The sequence below is a fragment of the Pipistrellus hanaki genome (genome assembly GCF_964339955.1).
Source record: "Pipistrellus hanaki genome assembly, chromosome: 6".
In the NCBI taxonomy this organism is placed as follows: Eukaryota; Metazoa; Chordata; class Mammalia; order Chiroptera; family Vespertilionidae; genus Pipistrellus; species Pipistrellus hanaki.
The window spans coordinates 67,839,756-67,860,339 of NC_140508.1; the positions used below are offsets into that span (position 1 = coordinate 67,839,756).

The following is a 20,584-nucleotide window of genomic DNA, read 5'->3' on the forward strand; positions in this document are numbered from 1 at the left end:
ACTGATATTTTGTAAAAATTCCAGGTGACAGGTGACTGTGATGTGCAGCCCAGACTCAGAACCACTGCCTTTGCTCCCACACCACACTGGATGGTTGTCAGAGCCACCTGAAAGAGCTTTTCAAACTAAAGCAATGAGAGAGAAAGAGCAAGACAGAGAGGAAGAGGGGGAGAGAGGGAGGCCAAAGGGAGTGAGAGAAATAGAGAGAGATCTATGAGTGGAAATTAGCATTTAAGAAAACTCTTCAAAGGATTCTAATGTGCAGTCTGGGTGGAGACCTACTGAATAAATGGATCAGAAGACTCTTAATCAGTATGTTTGGATGAACCAAACTTTTCGTATTTTTAAAGCACCCCCAAGGGGTTGTGATACCAATCCCTAAAGCTCTGCTACTCCAAGTGTGGTCTAAAGCACATGTGTCAAACACAAGGCCCGCGGGCCAAATCCAGCCCACCAGGCCTTGCAATGTGGCCCGCACCGCGCTGTCATCACTGCACTCCGCTGTCAGTTTATGACATTGTCAGTTTATGACGGTTCAGTAAACCATTCGGCCCGCGATTTAGGCTGAATTTTAGATTTTGGCCCCTTATCTGATTGAGTTTGACACCCCTAGAAAGTATCAGCACATTGCCCTGGCCAGTTTTGCTCAATGGTTAGAGTGTTGGCCCTCAGACCAAAGTGTCAATGGGTTCAATTCCTGGTCAAGGGCACAAACCTCAATTTCGAGTTCATGCCCCAGGTGTGCATGCAGAGGGCAACCAATAGATGAATCTGTCATATAAATGTTTTTATCCCTCTTCCTCCTCCTTCCTCCCTTCCACTCTGAAAATCAATGGAATCTCCTCGGGTGAGAAATACATACATATATACATACATATAAGCATCACACATCATAGGGAACTGGTAAGAAATGCAGAATCTCATTCCCTACCCTAGACCTACTGCATCAGAATCCACAGTCTAACAAGACCCCTGAAGATTAGCATACAGCTTAGTATGAGGTGTTGATCTAAGGCACACAGGCTTTTTCTGGGAGGACAGCAGACCAGTCCTCCAATTAGGGCTGGCTCATCTATTCTCCCTCCCCACCCACCTCTTAAAGCTGTAGAACCCTTTCAAGTGTTTCCCGCATAGTCTGTCCTCAAGGGTCTGGGTCTCACTGCCCCCATGCTGTGGCCATCTGTTCACGGATACTTTGTTGGAAGGTCTGGGCACGTGCACAGCGTGATGAATCAACAGGGAAGGACAGCACAGACGACTGGGTGCTTCACCTGAAGGTGTAAAGATGTGCAGGTTGAACAGACAGACAGACTTGCTTTAGGAATTTCTGGAGCCAATCAGAGGAAGTTAAAGGGAGGGAGGTTACAGTTTACTGAGCCAATCAGTCATGATCGCAAGTTTGGTTAGACACAAACTATTGTTCACGCACAATTTCTGTGTTGGTCTCTACTAGTTTATTTTATTTATTTATTTATATATTTTTAAAATATATTTTATTGATTTTGTACAGAGAGGAAGGGAGAGAGATAGAGAGCTAGAAACATCGATGAGAGAGAGTCATCGATCAGCTGCCTCTTGCACACCCCCACTGGGGATATGCCCGCAACCAAGGTACATGCCCTTGACCGGAATCGAACCCGGGTCCCTTCAGTCCCCAAGCTGACGCTCTATCCATTGAGCCAAACTGGTTTCGGCTGGTCTCTACTAGTTTAAAAGCTCAGTGAGGTCAGTGGCTGAGCTACCTGTGGAGTTCATATTATACAGTCTAGCATACTATAGCATCTGCCCAGGAAATATGTTTACTAGAATATAAACAGCTGACATGCCCATTAAGTCCTTGTCTCTTACTGGTAATTTTGTGCACTGTAGATTAGGCATCTTTTTGTGTTCTTTAAAGCATTTCTGTCAGGTGTTCAAACTATCCATTTTTGTTCTCAAGTTCTAATTCCTTTTCATCCAACTTATATTTGCACATTTTTAAAAAAAATATATATTTTATTGATTTTTTACAGAGAGGAAGAGAGATAGAGTTAGAAACATCGATGAGAGAGAACCATCAAACAATTGCCTCTTGCACACCCCCCACTGGGGTTGTGCCCGCAACCAAGGTACATGCCCTTGACCGGAATCAAACCTGGGACCTTTCAGTCCACAGGCCAACGCTCTATCCACTGAGCCAAACTGGTTTCGGCTACTTGCACATTTTTCGTAATGGCAAAATAAAGTATCTCAAATGGCCAATGAAAACAGGTTTGTTAAATAAACCAGGAGCTCTCTCCCACCAAAATACACCCATCCACCAATAAGAACTGTTTATCTGAACAGATCCCAGAAAGATATCAACAGCATGGTTTCTGAGTGGGTGGAATTATAGCTGTTCTCTATGAATTGCTTTTCGTTTGGCTGTATCTTTTTTTCTCCTGTTCTGAGCATCTATTACTTATGAGTAGGAAAAACTAACCAATAGGAAGTGGACTGTGTCTAAACACTATTTTAAAACTCTATACCATTATAGCTAGCTTTATATAACTGGTAATGCTTTTGAGAAACATGCAAGTTGAAAAACAGAGGGAATGTTTCCAATTACTAGTTAACAAGGAAGTTGAGGCCCAAAGTAGTAAAGTGATTTGTGTCAGAGGGTCCACAGCCAGGCAGGAGCAGAACTCAGGCCCTGACTTGCAGACTGGTGTTCTTTCCTTCTATCATTCCCTTCTCTTCCCACTGCTAACCCCTTACTGCTTTCTCTAAGTCAGCAGTGCAGGGGTTATCACAGGCATTCATTGCCTCACAGATTGTATACTCCATTCTGCTGCTGTTTTGTGTGCATTCTAGAGTGGAGAGCCACTAGACCAGGCAGGCAGCCTCCACATATGCCCTTGCTTACTGGGAAACCATAGCACAGATCCAGCGCAGAAGTCCTGTTCCCGAGACCAGGGCAGGAGCTGTATGCCCACTTGAGAATGTGCTACTGGGTGATCTGCAAAGGCTGCAGGCAAGCCCATGCCACTTTGGCCACATGGGACATTTTCTTGGGAGTATCCAGTTATTACTGGTAAGTCCTCCATGGACACTTCCTCCAGGCTGGCTCCGGCTTGCTTTGAGCTAAATGAAAGGAGGGGCCACTTCTCCAGGAGTCCTTGCCATGTTGGGCAGGGCTCAGGACCGGGCTCCACCTTTTTTTCATTTGACAGGACATATTGGAGGGAGTTCAATCATATTCATGCTGCACCTGAGCCTATGCCAGCAGCTCTGAGCTCTGCAGAAGCGCCAGGAGCTTGGCTCAGCTGTGCCAGCCTGGGGAATTCACAGAGTAAACAGACCACAAGTTTCACAGAGAGAAATGACAATGAGGATTTCTTTCCGGTGTTTGGGAGATGAGTCCAAAGGTGGGTGTTGTGGGCCAGTGCAAGAAATTTTTTTTGGAGCTGTGATCTGTGGTCAGGAGTATCTCTGGGCTGTGATAATGATTCTTGGAGGTGGTTCCTGGGTATGGGTGTCCATGGGGAGAAAGTGCTTTGTAGGGGCAATAGAGCAATTCTGAAGGCCAGAGGATGGAGACTTAAACCCGAAGTATTGATGACTTCTTAAGGCCTATATTGAGGATTATTTTCTATATCTTATCAGGGAAAAACCAACAGGCATGTACATAATTAAATCTTAAGAACAGAATGCATAGGGATAATCAAAGACATAGATTTTTTAAAAATTTAATGGTTTTTCAAAAACAAAACAAATAGATGTTCATTATAACAAATGTAAATAATATATAAAGTAATAAGTAAGTCTATTCTCCAGAAGAGATACAAAATAAAATAAGGTATCATTTTTCAAATGACCAGATTGGTAAGTTTAAAAAGAATGGAATGGGTTATAGGCAGGGTTTGCCAACTCCAGCATTACTAACACAATTCTTTGTTGTGGGGCGAACTGTCTTGTTTATTTTAAGATATTTAGTGACAATTAAATATATCTCAGTTTCCTCATTTGGAAGATAACTGTAGTAGTAATCTCTTAGGATTGTTGTGAGGATTAGAATGACACACAGTAAGAGCTATAAAAGTACTATCTTTTATTATTATTTTCCATTTTAATGTTGTTCTGCCCGGCCAGTGTGGCTCAATGGTTGAGCATCAACCTATGAACCAGGAGGTCATGGTTTTATTCTGGGTCAGGGCATATGATGGGGTTTTGATTAGATCCCCAGTAGGGGGCAAGCAGGAAGCAGCTGATTAATGATTCTCCCTCATCATTGATTTCTCTCACCATTGATGTTTTTATCTCTCTTTCCCTCTCCCTTCCTCTCTAAAATCAATGAAAAATTATATATGTATAAATTTATATATAAAAATTATCTATGCCGAAACTGGTTTGGCTCAGTGGTAAGAGCGTCGGTCTGCGGACTGAGGGGTCCCAGTTTTGATTCCGGTCAGGGGCGTGTGCGTTGATTGCGGACACAACCCCGGTGGGGGGTATGCGGGAGGCAGCTGGTCGGTGTTTCTCTCTCCCTTCCTCTCTGTAAAAAAAATCAATAAAATATATTTTTTAAAAAAATTATCTATGTTGTTTTCATCTGCTCCCTGTCAGCTAAGTTCAGTAGTTACATGAGAAATAGGCAACAACACCCATTCAGTTGCTCAAACTAAAAAGCAAATTATCAGCCCCCTTTCTCCCGCTGCTCCTTCTGTACACAATCTCTCACCAAAGCCTGAGCTATACAAGCTTTAAGCTGTTAACTTGTTCTCCATTCCTACCGTCACCTGCTCTAGGGAGCACTGCCATCTCAGGCCTGGGTCACTGTGCCATCCGGGTGGAAACCAGTGTAATCTTTCTAAAATAACATGGTCCTTTCTCTTCTCGTCCACAGCCTCCATGGTTATCAGAATAAATCCCTTGGCATGGTCTTTAAGACCCTTCCTGATTCCTACTTTCATTTGCACTTCAAATTCCTTGTGTCCAAAACTAAACTCTCTGCCCAAACCTGCTGACTCCCTGGATTTCCCTCTTTAGTGAATGGTGCCACCTGCTGATCCCCCAAGGGAACCCCGCCTTCCAAATGCTCCCCGAGTAATAAACCACATTCTCAAAAAAGATCCAAATTCATGACGGAGATATGCTTACATGAAGCACTTTAAAATATTTTGGGCTTTAGTATTTGATGCCATAATGGGTAAAAGTAAACTGAAGAATTCGCCAAAATTATATTTAGCACTTAATAACCTCCAGGAATTCATTAATCTAGATAGTCTTTGCGCCCAAGGATGTGTTTATCTGAAGGAATATTTTGAAATGATAGTTTAAAACACATAATTAGTCTTGATGCTGGTCACTTGGCAACTTCTGGGGGAAAAATGTTTATTTTCCTTTTCTAATCTTTTCTAAGAGATGGTGAGAGAGAGGGGTGTTAAAAGAGGTTAAATCCCAGTCACTTCTAGCTCTGTGTGACACAGGACAAAGGGAGCAAGAACAAGTTCTCAAACCTCTCAGAGTCCCCATCATCCTCATCTGTAACGTGTAAAACCACAGGATAGTAAATGAGAGAACATGTACACAGCTGCTGCACAGCAGAGGGCAGCCATTATCATCATCATTAGGTTTTATGTTGGAACTTTACCATGAACAGTTATTCTTTCATGTCCTATCAACTGAGCCTCTGGTCTGAACAGGAGAATTTTTAACACTTTATCCAGTCCACATTACATGCTTTACATTTGATAACCTTATACAATAGCCTGTAGATTCCACTCCCAAACGTGAGCCAGGCATTCCAAGGTCTGGCTATACTTAAGTTGGCTGTGCTAAACTATTTTCAGCAGCCTGTCTAGTTAGGTGACTACATCTAAGTATTGGGGAATGGAGGTAGGAGGGTCCAGTTTGGGTTCGGGTAACAACTCCCACCCTACATTGAGCCGAAACCAACTAACTCTACCCATTCTATTGAGGAAAGCCAATCTTTCCCACAAAGCTCAGAGAAGTGGAGACGTGGAGCTGTGGCACGATGAGCAAGGGGACACACAACTAGATCAGCAGAATCAGTCCCAGGGATGGAGGGGCTTCCAGCTGTTGCCCAGCTCACCCCTCCCCCGCCTGCCATCGGAGCAACCATCAGAATCATAAAAATGAAGAAAAAAAAATCCCTAAAAATCACCTACTTAGGTGGGCTGCCTAAATTTTTTTCTAAACATTTAGTGCATTTCTCTTCGAAAGGGTCTATTATTTCTCACCAGGTTCTTAAAGGATTCCATGCCTGAGAAAAACGAAATTAGCTAAGATTCTTCACTTAACAGATGGAGAAACCGAGGCAGAGAACGGTAAAAGCAGTTGCTCAAGTCCAACAACAGGAGCACTAAAGCGAAGGCCTTTTCAATGTCAATTCCGGTCTCAACTCCTGGCCTTGTCCCTGAAAGACCCCCCGGAGGCGAAGGCTGGGGTCCGAGCCCTGTGGAGGTGCTGCAGGCGGTCCAGATTGTAACACCGAGGAGACGGGCTAAGCGCTCAGAGGGGCTCCGCAGCCGTGAAGACTCCCACCCTGGCCTCATCCCCAAGGAATTCCGCTGCCTTGGAGCACAGCGAGCCCCGCGAAGTGGAGGCTGCTCCGCGACGGTGAGGAACAGCACCTACTCACGCGCCCGAAGAAGGAGGAAGTAGACGCGCCCCACAAGCCGGTCGGAGCGAACCCGCAGCGCACGGAGGAGGGAGCAAAGAGAATAACAGGAAGTGACGCAAGCGCACGTGCTTCCGAGAAGGCGGTGGCGAGGCGTCGGAGAGGCGGGGCCGCCGCTCCGCGCCTGCGCAGTCACCGCCTGCCGCGCTGCCGAGTCACGGAGGCGGGAGGAGCATAAACAGAGGGCGCGGCGCGTGCCGAGTGACGCAGGCGCAGTGCGACTCCGAGGCGCGGGCGGCCCCCTCCGCGGGTTTGGATCCGGGTCAGTCAGGCTCCGCGATCCGGGACGGACTACCCGAACCGGCCGGACTGGGTAACCGGAGTGCGAAAAGGTGAGCGTCCTGGTTGGGAGGGGTCGCGGCACCGCCCCTCGCCCCCCCCATGGCTCAACCTGGCCGCGGGCGGTTTTTTGGGGCCGGTCCGCCTCCCGTCGCGTCGCGCCCGGGCGCTGACTGCGGGGCCCGGCCGGGCCGGGCTTGGGCCTCTTCGTCACCTCGGCTGTTGCGGCCTGACCCTGCCGAGCTCCACTCTCTGGCTCCTTCCCGCCTTCCTGTCCTCTTGTTGCCCCTGCCCCGTCTTGCTTCTCCGTCTTCTACCGCTGGGCCGTAGCTTCCTCTTTTCACCCTCCTCGGCCGCCCTTTGCCCCCTTCCCGCCCTTTCCCGCTCGTTTCAAAGCCCCTGTCTCGTTGGCTGCCTCGTTGCCTTCTCCTGCATCCCTGGCGCCTTCGCCCAACTGAAATCTCTCATTCTGGACTGCGGAGGCTCCAGGAGGGGCAGCCTCCCAGCCGGAGACCCCAGGCGGCCGGACCGGGGGGTTCCGGGACAACTGCCCCCTCTCCGAGCCCCGCTGGGCTCTGACCTTTCTTCCCGGTCCTTCTCGACGGCGACCACTCCAGGTTGTGGGTGAAAAGAAGAGCACTGTGCTTTGGCTCTAGCTAGAAGAGCGTGTTTATGGGGTGTAAGTGGGAGTGTAGAGAGAGGTGTGAATGTGTTTCATCTCGGGGGGGCCGATTGTTTCAACCTAGTCTTGGCGACTTAGAGACTCGCTGGACGGGGCTTTCTTTCCCCGACTCCCCGCTTCCGGGGTAGGGGGCCGCTGGGAAAGTTTCTAAATCTTTAACATTGTGATGACGCGCTTACGCGGGGATCGTTTATTCTTTCTCCAGGTCTCTCCTAGGCTCGAGGTTGAAAGAGGTTTTGGGTAGAGCGGCAAAATATAAATAAGATTGTGACACATGCTATTCGTGGAAAGAGAAAACCAGAAATGTTGATGGAGGAACCTAGAAGGATTTTGCTTGTCGTTTTTGAAAGGTTGGGGAAAATCGGAGGCAAAAATTGCCCTGTGTGATTTGACTTAGAACAGTTCAAAGTAACTTCTAATAGGCCTTTAAAAGTTTTATCTTTTGGGAGATTGTTCAAGTTCAAGAAATCAGCGCTGTGAAAACGGCGAGAAAGTCTCCCGCAAGTTTAATGTGAATGAAGAGGGGGCAGACCCATTGTGTTTTCCGAAGTTTGTCCTGGAGCTCCTGATTTGAGCGAATAGGAAAGGTAGGAATACTGAGAGTACGAAGCCTTTTGAAAATTACAAACTGGCTCTGATTTAGCTCTTAGGATCGTGCTGAACACTTAACCTTGCTCAGGGTTAGTAATATAACTGAGAGAAAAGGTGAGTAATAAAAAAAATGCTGAAGTCTGAAAATAATTGAGATGGAACTTGGTTCCTAAACTTTTAGTCTGTAGCCAGTTTTTGTTTTGGTCTGCTTTGGTTTTTAACTTTTAGCATGTCAACAAGAATGTTAACTAAGTTTGTTAAGGTCCGGATTTTAGAGGTCACCTGCAGTGCTATTAAATTATCGCTGTATAATTGAAAGTTACATATTTGGGTATAGAGCTTCTTTTTCTTAAAAAATATATTTTATTGATTTTTTTACAGAGAGGAAGGGAGAGGGATAGAGAGCTAGAAACATCGACCAGCTGCCTCCTGCACAACTCCTACCGGGGATGTGCCCACAACCAATGTACATGCCCTTGACTGGAATCGAACCTGGGACCTTTCAGTCCACAGACCAATGCTCTACCACTGAGCCAAACCGGTTTTGGCTGTACGTATAAAGCTTCTTAACAGTTTTAGGGCTGGAAGGAGATTGCAGCCCCTTCAGCACGGGGCTTCACAGCCCCTTCTATGTCCAGTCCCGCCCATACATCCTTAGCATCCAGCCTAGTGCTGATGCCCATGGTAAGAATTCTGTATTTGTGTAAGGAGAGAATTTCTGCCTATAGAACTCAGCAGTGTATATTTAGATGTGATGTACTGATTTCCAGAGAGGCAGAAGAGGGTTAGCGTGGGGTCTGCAGGATTGGGGGAGACTCGGCTTAGATGACTTACCTTTATAAAGGCCACTAGTCTGAGTGAGCATTTGACTGACTGGTTATAAAGTACTTGAGGAAAACTGTAAGTCAAATTTTATTTTAGTTCTGCCCGCAGGATGAATTTGTTTACAACCTATGATAGCACTCTATCGAAGATGCTGTGGGCTTTAAAATTATTAGAATGTGATCTTTGTTCACCCCTCTCCCTAGGTATGTAGGACATTATTGTGCGTGTTTGGGAGGGGAGGGGGCAGCATCTTCCTCTACATCCCGAAGATTACAAACCAGTGAAGTATAGAATTGATAATGTCATACACTGATTAAATAAGCCAGCAAAATATATGTGGGATGTGATTTTTAAGTTTTTTTGTCTTTAAGAAGTTGAGGTGAAAGCTAACAGTTCTTTTGAGAATATTTCAGTGTTCAATGTTTCATTCCCGGGAGAAAGCTGACTAAAACCTTCCTCTATACGTAAATAAATAAAGGAAACAAGTAGTCTTGATTCCTTGCTTCGTTGGTACTACATAGTCATAGTATATCTAACATATTACAACACACTCTGACCTTTGGAATATTAGAGGTCTCACAATGCATCAAGCCCACCCCTGAGGAATGAGTGGAGAGAGAATCAGAGGATCCAGGACTCTCCAGAGGCACTGCTCTCTGGGAGTCCCTGAAGGGGGTGGGGGGGAGGGTAAGGGGTAGCAAGCAGGTTAAATAAAGAAAGAAGAGGTAGAGTGAATCCTTTGCTTCAAAAATTCCTCATCTTCTGTGGTTTTTTTTGTTTGTTTTTTGTTTTTAATGTTTTTCAGATTCTCTGTGATATTACAGTATAGATACTAGTTGAAAACAATAACTACTATATTGTACCAAGTGAAAGAATAATTGGGAAACTAGATTTAAAGCATTTATTAACATACTGCAGTTATGTTTCTTGTTGCTTTGATTGGTCCCCCGTTCCCTTTTCTTTGTTTTAAATGTAATAATTAGGGTGGTGGTGGGGGGGAATCTTGGTTATTTATTTTTTAGCTTTTAAAAAAATTGAACATCACTTAAATGTTCATCTATAGAACAGTAATTTCTCTTTTTTCTTTATTTCCTACCTCATTTATTGGAGGGGGGAGCTAAGTTTGTTCTTTATATTTTTTTGAATTGTAAGTATAATTCATTTAGTTTTTATCTTTTATAGTAAAATATTCAAAGCTATTAAAAAACAAACAAACAAGGCATCAACCTTATAGGTTGACTGTGGAATAACCAGAAATCATTAAACATGTTTGTAATTCTTCTTTGATATTCATATTCAGTTTGATATGTGGATATGAATATTGATATGAATAATGATATTCAGGTCAGGATAGCTTTGGAGAAATGCTGCCATGAAGTTACACATACAGTGTAACTAGAATTTTTAGGGTTAGATTAGATAAATAGCATTTTAAAGAATCAAAATTTGTTGATTCTTTAAAATAAATCTTTGCTATTTGTTGAGCTTTTCCCTTTTATTTCTGATGCTAAAGTCATTTTGTCTATAGGTTTTTAGACCTCTACAAATGGAGAGATTTCCCCCCCTTTAAAAAGTATATTTAAACAGAGATTTTAGGTGATATTGTTTCCAAAACTGTAATAGGATATTGACATCAAGTATTTGGGCATTTTAAATTCTATCTTAATGCAAAAAATCATCTATACTGAAACTTCTTTTTAGAAATAGAAATTTACTATTCCCCTCTTCTCTAACAAACAGTAATAGTAACAGGAATAAAGATTTTAACAAAATATATACTTTTGAACCCACCTGTTTCCACTGTACTCATTTTATTTTGATTTTCTCTTTTAGTATTAGTGGGAACAACATAGTGTAAAAAGTTTCACAATGAAATCCGAAGCCAAGGATGGAGAGGAGGAGAGTCTTCAAACTGCTTTCAAGAAATTAAGAGTGGATGCATCAGGGTAATTAAATATATAATATGTTATTTGGGAATTATTCACTAAACTTAAATAGCCTTTTTCTCTACTAAAATTTCTCATTTGTGGAAGATATAAATGTTAATAATGTGATACTCTACCAAATCTGCACATCATTGTATTTCTTGTAAAAGAAACTCTTCTGTTAAATTTTGAAAAGTTGTAGTTAATTTGTACTCCAAGGTTCAATGGTTTGATTTTCCTTCCTTAACTTTTGAAGAGAGCTTTCTCCTTCTCTCTCTCTCTTTTTTTTAATTTAAAATATATTTTATTGATTTTTTTTTACAGAGAGGAAGGGAGAGAGAGAGAGAGAGCCAGAAACGTCGATGAGAGAGAAACATCGACCAGCTGCCTCCTGCACACTCCCCACCGGGGATGTGCTCGCAACCAAAGTACATGTCCCTGACCGGAATCGAACCTGGGACCTCTCAGTCCGCAGACCGACACTCTACCACTGAGCCAAACCGGTTTCGGCTCTCCTCTTTTTAACCAAACATTATCAAGTGGTGTCCCATTAAGGATTTTCTCATATATCTCTAGGGAATCACAGTATTTTTCACTAAAAGTGAATTACCTCAATAGAAATCTCTGCAGATGTTGTCAATTTCATGGGTTCTATTGCTGAGACTATCACTATGGAAACCTATTCATTAGGGTTCTGTCACAGAGATCAATAATCTTGGACCCTTTGGCCAAACTAATTAGAGCACCTACAGACCAGCTGCTGTCTGAATGTTAAAATTTCACCCTTTGCATAGTGTTCTGTGCAGTATTCTTCTCATCCCCATTCTTTGCCCCAGGCCGAAAGAAATCTCAGATTTTTAATAGATATAAGAACATTTCTTTTCGTGAAAAGAAACCAAACACTGGAAACAGAGTAGAAAACTCCACAACAAGTAATAATAATAATCACTAAATATTTTACTCACTATGTCCTGGACACTAACCTGAGTACTTTATATACATTATGTAGTCCTCACTACCAACTTAGAAGATAGTTATTACTGTTATTCTAGTTTATAGACAAGATGAATTAAGCTACTTGTTAAAGATCACATCGGTAAGAAACCCAGACAGTTTGTCTCCAAAACCTGTGCTCTTACATCATTCCTTGCAGACAACTTGAAGAAATGCATGAAGCTTAATTTTATGTTCCAACAATAGTAGAAATTAAATAGATGTTGTTATAGCTGTCTGCTTATTGCTAACACTGTTTTGGCCTACGAAATGAGATTTATATTAATAGACTAATTTATGCTTAATATACTAATTGTGTAATAGCTGTTACAGGTGCACACATTTGCTTCCATGATACTTTATTTTTTAATTTTTTAATATTTTAAAATATATTTTATTGATTTTTTACAGAGAGGAAGGGAGAGGGATAGAGAGCCAGTTACATCGATGAGAAAGAAACATCGACCAGCCACCTCCTGCACACACACACACACACACACACACACACACACACACACACCCACTGAGGATGTGCCCGCAACCAATGTACATGCCCCTGACCAGAATCGAACCTGGGACCTTTCAGTCCGCAGACCAACGCTCCATCCACTGAGCCAAACCAGTTTTGGCCCATGATATTTTAAATAAGTATCCCTTTCCAGTGTTTTTTTTGTTTGTTTGTTTGTTTGTTTTTTTCAATATTGTGGTCATTTTGCCATGAAAGTTGATTGGCACTTCATAAGCCTTTTTGGGAAATGGAAACAGAGCAGAGAAACAGTTCCAGATTGTGGTCAGTGTATGCTTTCATGATTTTGGGTACAGAAAAAAAAAAAATCTAAAAACAGGAAAATACTAGGAATGCTGCATATATACATGTGCACAAATAAATTTCTTAATATATATATTTTCTAAATAACTCCTGATATACAGATTCTTTTCCTGGTATTTTAAGAAGTTGGGTTCTAGCTGATTTGGCTCAGTTGATAGAGCGTTGGCCTACAGACTGAAGGGTCCCAGGTTCAATTCTGGTTAAGGACACATGCCCAGGTTGCAGGCTCCATCCCCAGTAGGGGATGTGCAGGAGGCAGCTAACCAGTCATTCTCTCTCATCATTGATGTTTCTTTCTCTCCCTCTCCCTTCCTCTCTGAAATCAATAAAAATATGTAAAAAAAATATTGGAATATAAAATTAAGCTGTTTCAGTACTCTTAAAAATTACTTGAACGTTAAAAAATCTTTCAAGCCGAAACTGGTTTGGCTCAGTGGATAGAGCATCGGCCTGCAGACTGAAAGGTCCCCGGTTCAATTCCGGTCAAGGGCATGTACCTTGGTTGCGGGCACATCCCCAGTGGGGAGTGTGCAGGAGACAGCTGGTCGATGATAATCTCTCTTCAATGTTTCTAACTCTCTATTCCTCTCTCTTCCTTTCTGTAAAAAATCAAAATATATTTAAAAAAACACCTTTCAAAATATCTGTATAATATATGACCAAATATATATTTGTAGCATGTGATCTGCTTTGAGTACAATTATAGAAAGAGAAGTAGTAATGAAGAGCATTTGAGAAAACTGAACAAATAAGAGAAGGGGTGAGTCATTACCATGAGTAAGCAAAATAAGACTTGTATAATGTATCCTACATCTCCAGTTGTTTCATTGAGTTGCTGACTTACAAATGGGACATCTGAGGTACTGACTCATAAACTAACCAAGCCTTGCCTGGAATTTAGCATGAACCTGTTAAGCAGGTTTTGATTTCTAAAGGTATTTGTCTTATCAAGATAAATCTTCATATATTTATTATAAAACAACATAAATCTTTATATATTTATTATAAAACAACATAATCCTTTTTATCAGACTATAAAATAATACATGCTTATTATAGACAAGTTCACAAAAATAAAAAAGGAAGTAAACATCACATTTCACCATAATCACTGTTAATATATAGACTATATATAACACCATTTATTTTGTATACAGTTGAGATCATTATGTATAGATATTTATCCATGCTGTTTCCTCTTAATATTATAAGCATTCTCTTATGTTATTAAAAGGTCTTTATACACTTAATTTTTAATACTAATTAAGTTTCTAATATTCCATTGCATAGACCTGCCATAATTTATATAATGGAGTATTTTCTATTTATTAGATATTAAATTATTCCGTTACTTTTTATTTTTAATTATATTTCAGTGGATATCTTTTTATTTTACTTTAGTAGGTTTTATATTTCTAAAGGGTTTTTATCAGTACTACAAAATGTGAGGTAGAAGCGGGTGTGTGTGTGTGTGTGTGTGTGTGTGTGTTGAAAAGTCTGAAAGAATTCATACTAAAATGTTAATGTTGCTAATCTCCAGGTTGTGAGATTATAGATAATTGTTTTTTCGCTCTTTTATATTTTTTCATCTTCTTTGCTGGAAACCCATATTACTTGTGTAATTTCAAACTGCCAAGATTTAACTAAGTAAATATTTCAAGTTTATTAGTTGTAAAAATTGGAATATTTTTCTAAAAGTTGTATAATATTTGAAAATGTGTTCATTTTCAAGTTAGATTGAGTCTCCTAAAGCTTTGCTCCTAAACTTAATTTCCAGCTCTGGTTGCACAGATAAAATAAGTGGTCAGTGTCATTAGCATTCTCCCTGGACATAAGGCCTGATCTGCCCCAGATAAACAGCCTAAAGTCTATTTTTATCCTGGTGCTAGTTATACTTAAGAATCATTCTTTGGCTTGTGATTTTACAACAGTGGGCTTTTTAGGGATCCTCTAAATTTGGTTCTAAAGGAAAATTTGCACTAAAAGCTGAATAATTTTTGAGAAACTCAAACTAGAAAGAAAACGAGTTTTGTTTGGATTGGTGAAAGCAATAAGTTCTGTAGCTGTAAATTTTGTTATTTTCTTAAGGTTCATCGCATCTCTGTCTGTTGGAGAAGGCCCAAGTGTCAGAGCATCAGTCAGAACAGCAGCAGATGATACCAAACCTAAAACCACATGTGCATCTAAGGACAGTTGGCATGGGTAAGAGCTGCCTCTTACAAATGATTTTTAACTCAATACCTTAAAATATTACTGGAATTTTCCCGCCATGTATCCAGAAATGAGTATGTATGATACAGAACCCAAGACTCAATGTTTAGAGAAGATCCATTCTTCCCAATTATGGATGTGCTGAGATTTGCTGTATATTCTGGTGCATAGTCAATTTTTATAAACTTAGTTTCCAGCTTTATGTTTGTTTGAGAATGAGTTTTCTCTAATCATTCTTGAGTTCCATTTATGTCCATTAAACTAAGCTTTTAATAATTATTTAAAATAGTGTTATTTGAATTTTTAAGATAATTTTTTATTAGCTTGACCTATCAATTATTGAGAAGTAAGTTGAAATCTTTATAGGAATCCATTTGTCTGGCTTCCCCTTAAGCTCTATATTTTTGCTTTATGTATTCTGGGGCTATTTTGTAGGTTCATACGGCCTACATTAATTACAGTTTAGAATGTTTTCTTTGTGATGAATTGAGACATTCTTAATCCCTCATGATGGTTTTTGTCTTAAATTCTATTTTGTCTGGAATTAATATAGCTAATATAGTTGTCTTTTAGTTAGTATTTGCCTAGTGTATCTTTTTCTAGTATTTTCAATCATTCTGTGTTTTAAAATTTTAGGTGTGTCTCAAATACATCTGACTTGTTTTATTTATCTGATAATTTTTAACTGCTTAAACTCATTTACATAGATTTTACTTTATGCTATCAATTGTCTTCCCTTCTCCCCCCTTTTCTCATCTTTAAAAAATTGTTTGAAATGGGTTTGTTTTGCTCCCTACTATTTTTCCTTCTATTGGTTTGGAGATTATATACTTTGTTTCTATTATTCTAGTAGTTAGCCTTGAAATTTTATCATACATGCTTAACAAAGACAAAAGTTAATATTTTAACCATTTTTCTTAAAACCCATTTACTCTGATCTGACTTCCATGGTCTAGTTGCCTAATATTTTAGTTCTGTCACTTTTTAGACTTACAAATTAGGTTTTATTTAACTTCATTATTATTTAAATAGACAGTATTTACTTAGATTTATCTCATTTATACTTTGTTTGCTCTTACCATTCTTGCATCTCACACCTTCTATAGGATCACCTTTTTTCTTCTTAAAGTATTTCTCTGAGGTTCTTTTAGTGAAGGTATTATTGGCAAATAGGGCCTCTGTGTTATAGAACTCCATATAGAATAAATTTATTGGTGCCTCTGGAGTTATATAACATCACGTTCTATTGGTAAATACATTTTGCTTTGATTTATCTGAAAATGGCTTTATTTAATTCTTGTACTTTGAAGATATACCTGAGTTGATATATACATGAAATCATAGTTCTAGATAGATAGTTACTTCTCTTAGTACTTGTCTTCTGGCTTCCATGTTGACATTGAAAAGCCTTCTTTTCATCTAATTCAGTGGTTCGCCTAAGACCATCGGAAAACACAGATATTTACATTACTATTCATTAACAGTAGCAAAGTTAGTAATGACAGTAGCAAGGAAAATAATGTTATGGTTGGGGGGGTCACCACAACAAGAGGAACTGTATTAAAGGGTCTCGGCATTAGAAAGGTTGATAACCACTGATCTAATTGTCCTTTTGGAAATAATCTGTCTAGTCTCAAGCAGCTCTTACCCAGTTCCTGTTGGGTTTGGTATTCTATAGTTTGCTGTAGTGTATCTATCATTTGCTTCAGTGTGCTTTCTATATCTCTAGATTCTCTTTCGTCAATTTAAAAAATTTACCAGCTGTTATCTCTTTAAAAACCATTCTCTTTCCTTCTCTGTAGTCTTTTAGAGACACCAGATTTCTTAGTCTTACATCTCTTAACTGTTACTTTTTTCCAACTCTCCATGTCTCTGTATTGCCTTCTTGGTCAGGGGTCAGCAAACATTTTATTTATTTATTTATTTATTTATTTATTTATTTATTTATTTATTTATTTATTTAACTTTGGTAAAGGGCCAGACAGTAAATATTTTAAGTTTTGGTAGGCGAGAGGTGAGATCTGAGCATATTATGTAGGTACTTACATAAGGGAGAAAACTCCTGCTCTACCTGCCTGATCTCGGCTATCTTGCCTGGTGGACACACTTTGTGTTCTGCTGCTGAGAGTCTTAGGATGAAATGACTAGACTTGTGGGATGGCTGGGTTGGGGGCAATGCCAGGGTCAGTTTTACTTTCTGCCCTAGTGGTACTCAGATTCTAGTATGTCTTTCTCTGGCATAGGCCAGACACTCAAACTGAGATTCTGCTTCTCATTGCCCAGTGATTGCTGACAGCAGAGCCCCAACATGTTAATAGTAGCAGCATGGACCCTAAGCAGAGGTGTGGCATGTCTGATGTCTTTTGGCCAGGAAGGCAGGCTCAGGGAGTGATGGGGAGAATGGGCAAAGGGGGACACCTCAGCCTGGTCTCTGTAGCTCTCAGTGCTGGCCCACGGGCTATAATTTGCTGACCCCTGTTATACATAATTTTATATATCTTATAGTTTAGTATTTCTTTCCCTAACTGTGTGCTTAGTCCATCTGTTTAGTTTATTTTCAAATATAAAGTTTATTCCTTAAAATTCTATTTGGTTCTGTTTTCATACTTGCTTGACAGTTTTGTCTCCTTTTTGCTTTGCTCAGTTCTTTTGTTTATTAAGTATTTTTTAAAAAGTTATGTGCTTTATCTGATACGTTCCAGTATCTGAAAACTTCAGGAGTCTAAATCTGTAAGCTGTTAATTATTGATAGAAACGAAGCCTAAACCTGCTGCTCTGTTTAGAGATCTGGCATAATGGCCATTTGTAGCATTAACCTCACATTGATACTGAAGCTGCTGAATTCAGGGCATAGAAACATTTAGTTTTTACACCTTACAGTGGTCTATGCAGGATGCTTCTCCAAACCCCTTGGTTCCTGAGCCAAGGGTTGGGACAGGGTGAGTGTTCTGCACTAAGTGTTTGGCTCAAGAAATGCAGGTAAAAACTACCCTTTACCTCTCGTTTTTATAGCTGGCTATTATGGAGATGTTAACGTTTTGGAGACATAAGGGGAGGCGGGCACATCCCTTTGGGAGAAACTTATGACCACTTAGACTCATATGTCTGAGAGGGGGCAGGTTTCAAACTGTCCTAAAGAATTTGTATAGGAGAGCTCTGCATCCCAACATCTTGTATATTTTTTTCCTCTTAGCTCTACACGGAAATCTTCACGAGGAGCAATGAGAACCCAACGTCGTCGACGGTCTAAGTCTCCTGTCCTTCATCCCCCAAAGTTTATACATTGCAGTACAATAGCATCTTCTTCCAGCAGCCAGCTCAAGCACAAAGGCCAGATGGACTCTCCTGATGGAAGCAGTGGGCTGGCAATTTCAACCCCTAAAGACTTCAATGCAGGAGAATGCTCTACTTCTCTTGATACTAATCACACAGGGGCAGTTGTTGAGCCTTTGAGAACTTCGGTTCCAAGGCTGCCATCAGAGAATACGAAGGAAGACTCTTCTGATGCTACTCAAGTCTCACAAGCAAGTCTCAAAGCCAATGATCTCGCTGACTTTCAATCCGTTTCCAAGCTTAACCAGGGCCAGCCATGTGCATGCCTAGGCAAGGAGTGCCAGTGTAAGAGGTGGCATGATATGGAGGTTTATTCCTTTTCAGGCTTGCAGAATGTCCCTCCCTTGGCCCCAGAACGAAGATCTACGCTTGAGGACTACTCTCAGTCACTTCACACCAGAACTCTGTCTGGCTCCCCACGCTCCTGTTCTGAACAAGCTCGAGTCTATGTGGATGATGTGACCATTGAGGACCTATCAGGCTACATGGAATATTACTTGTATATTCCCAAGAAAATGTCCCACATGGCAGAAATGATGTACACCTGATAGCAAGAACCAGCTAATATGCTTTAAACCAATGAAGGGCTGTCAGAGAGATGTAGTTCATGGCAGACCTGGCAGCCACTTTGTGTGAGAAGACACCTCCTGCTCACTGTGCTTGCAATAAAAACTTTACTTGGCATCTCAGTTCATCTTCATTCTTTAAACTTACTCTCTGAGTTATCACATATCTACAGACTGATCAAAGAAAAAGCCCTTTCACTTAGTTATGTTCCTGGGGGATGAAGAAACTATTGTACAATTACGTGACTGGTAGCAGTGGGTATATGGTAAAAGCATTTTTTCAAATCTGTGAAAGATTTTGTGGCCAAGGAAATGAAATGTGGTTTTGTAATTGGACTGAACATTTGTTATGCAGTAGTTGCCAGCTCAGAATACTAGAACTTCTGTGACTGATTTAAGCCATCTCTGATTTAATACAAAATTTATTGTCTTTACAGGTTTCTTAATATTAAGCCAGAGATCCAGAGTTTAGATTTAATATGAATAAACTAGCTGGCTTGCCCTGTGTTGTTTGAGAGAATCATTAGCCATCACTACGCAAACCCTGCTGGTGGTGGTCATCCTGAGGCATGTTACATGACGTCTCTAATGGAAGCAGCAGCTTGGAGTGGGCTGCTTCAGTTGGAGCGAGGGGATGTGATATTTGAAACTAGTATGTCTTCTCTCTCTCTCTCTCTCACATTTTAATGTATATGGCATGTTTCAGTAGATCTGAAATGTAGATCTCATATTTCAGTTTCAAATGCTTTGGATGGATGTTATCTCTCTGCTCTGCCTTCCTACCCCAGGAACCTCTAAGAGAATTTTATACATGTGTATCCTATGTTTCTGGCCAATCATCCCAAAATGCCTTTTAAAGTTTGCTTAAAAAAAAAAAAAAAAAAAAAATCTGACCTCAATTTCAGCTGGAGGATGAATCCCATCTTTTTCATGTAGTTCCAAAGTGAATTTTACATATGCCACCTAACCTTTAATTCAGACCATCCTAAGCATGCCCATTGAATATAGTGAAAATATATCTAGCCATTTTAACACCATGTTAACAAAAAGTTTGTTTTATGTAGATTACAAAGTAAGATTTACTCTTTACTAAGACATCCCACTGCAGGATTGATTCATGACAGTGGAGTCTGGGCTTACAAATATGTGGACTTCTAGTGGGGAGGGTATTCATTGGAAAAGCCCTGAACTTAAGTAGTGAGAGACCCCAGGCCACTAGTTACTAGTTTTGTGTGGATTGAGTAGTATCTGAAGGCTGTGGACCAAGCAAGGCAGCAGAATGCCTTCCATCACAGCACTAGAGACTGTAACAAATACTGGACTCATAATGCTAACAAAAGGTGCAATATTTATACAGCTGAGGCAGCAGTTCTGGAACTCTCAGGTCTCAAGATTCTTGTGCTTACACATTGAGTATCCCAAATAGCTTTTACTTATATGGGTTATGTTTTTCATTATTTACCATATTAGAAACTATAAGAAATTTTAAATATATATTATAACTGGTGAGCAGAAGGTGATCTGCGGTTGGGGGTTTAAGCAATTAACACAACTTCCAGAGATTGTGAAGTCCACCCCTCTGTGTGAGGACCAAAGCAGCTTGGCCAGGGTGACTCAGTAGTCAAATGAAAAAGGGGGCGGGGTTTCTGGAACAAGGAAGAAGGTCCAGGTGAACAGCTGGAAGTGGTC

General features: G+C 40.7%; 1 protein-coding gene across 1 annotated transcript; it reads left to right on the plus strand.

The window, feature by feature from the left end:
- The first annotated feature begins 4,547 nt into the window (after nt 1–4,547).
- OSER1 (oxidative stress responsive serine rich 1) lies at nt 4,548–19,397 on the plus strand. The gene is made up of 4 exons (XM_084888744.1): nt 4,548–6,993; nt 10,872–10,984; nt 14,874–14,987; nt 18,190–19,397. Exons 2-4 carry the CDS (start codon nt 10,908–10,910, stop codon nt 18,875–18,877), a joined length of 879 nt encoding a protein of 292 aa, XP_084744870.1. The 5' UTR covers nt 4,548–6,993; nt 10,872–10,907; the 3' UTR covers nt 18,878–19,397.
- The last annotated feature ends 1,187 nt before the right edge of the window (nt 19,398–20,584 follow it).

Excerpts from the sequence above, each read along its gene's own strand:
- OSER1 (XM_084888744.1), top strand. The coding sequence starts at position 10,908 with ATGAAATCCGAAGCCAAGGATGGAGAGGAGGAGAGTCTTCAAACTGCT. Across the intron at positions 10,985-14,873 it reads TTAAGAGTGGATGCATCAGG|GTTCATCGCATCTCTGTCTG; the intron begins GTAATTAAATAT and ends TATTTTCTTAAG. Across the intron at positions 14,988-18,189 it reads TCTAAGGACAGTTGGCATGG|CTCTACACGGAAATCTTCAC; the intron begins GTAAGAGCTGCC and ends TTTTCCTCTTAG.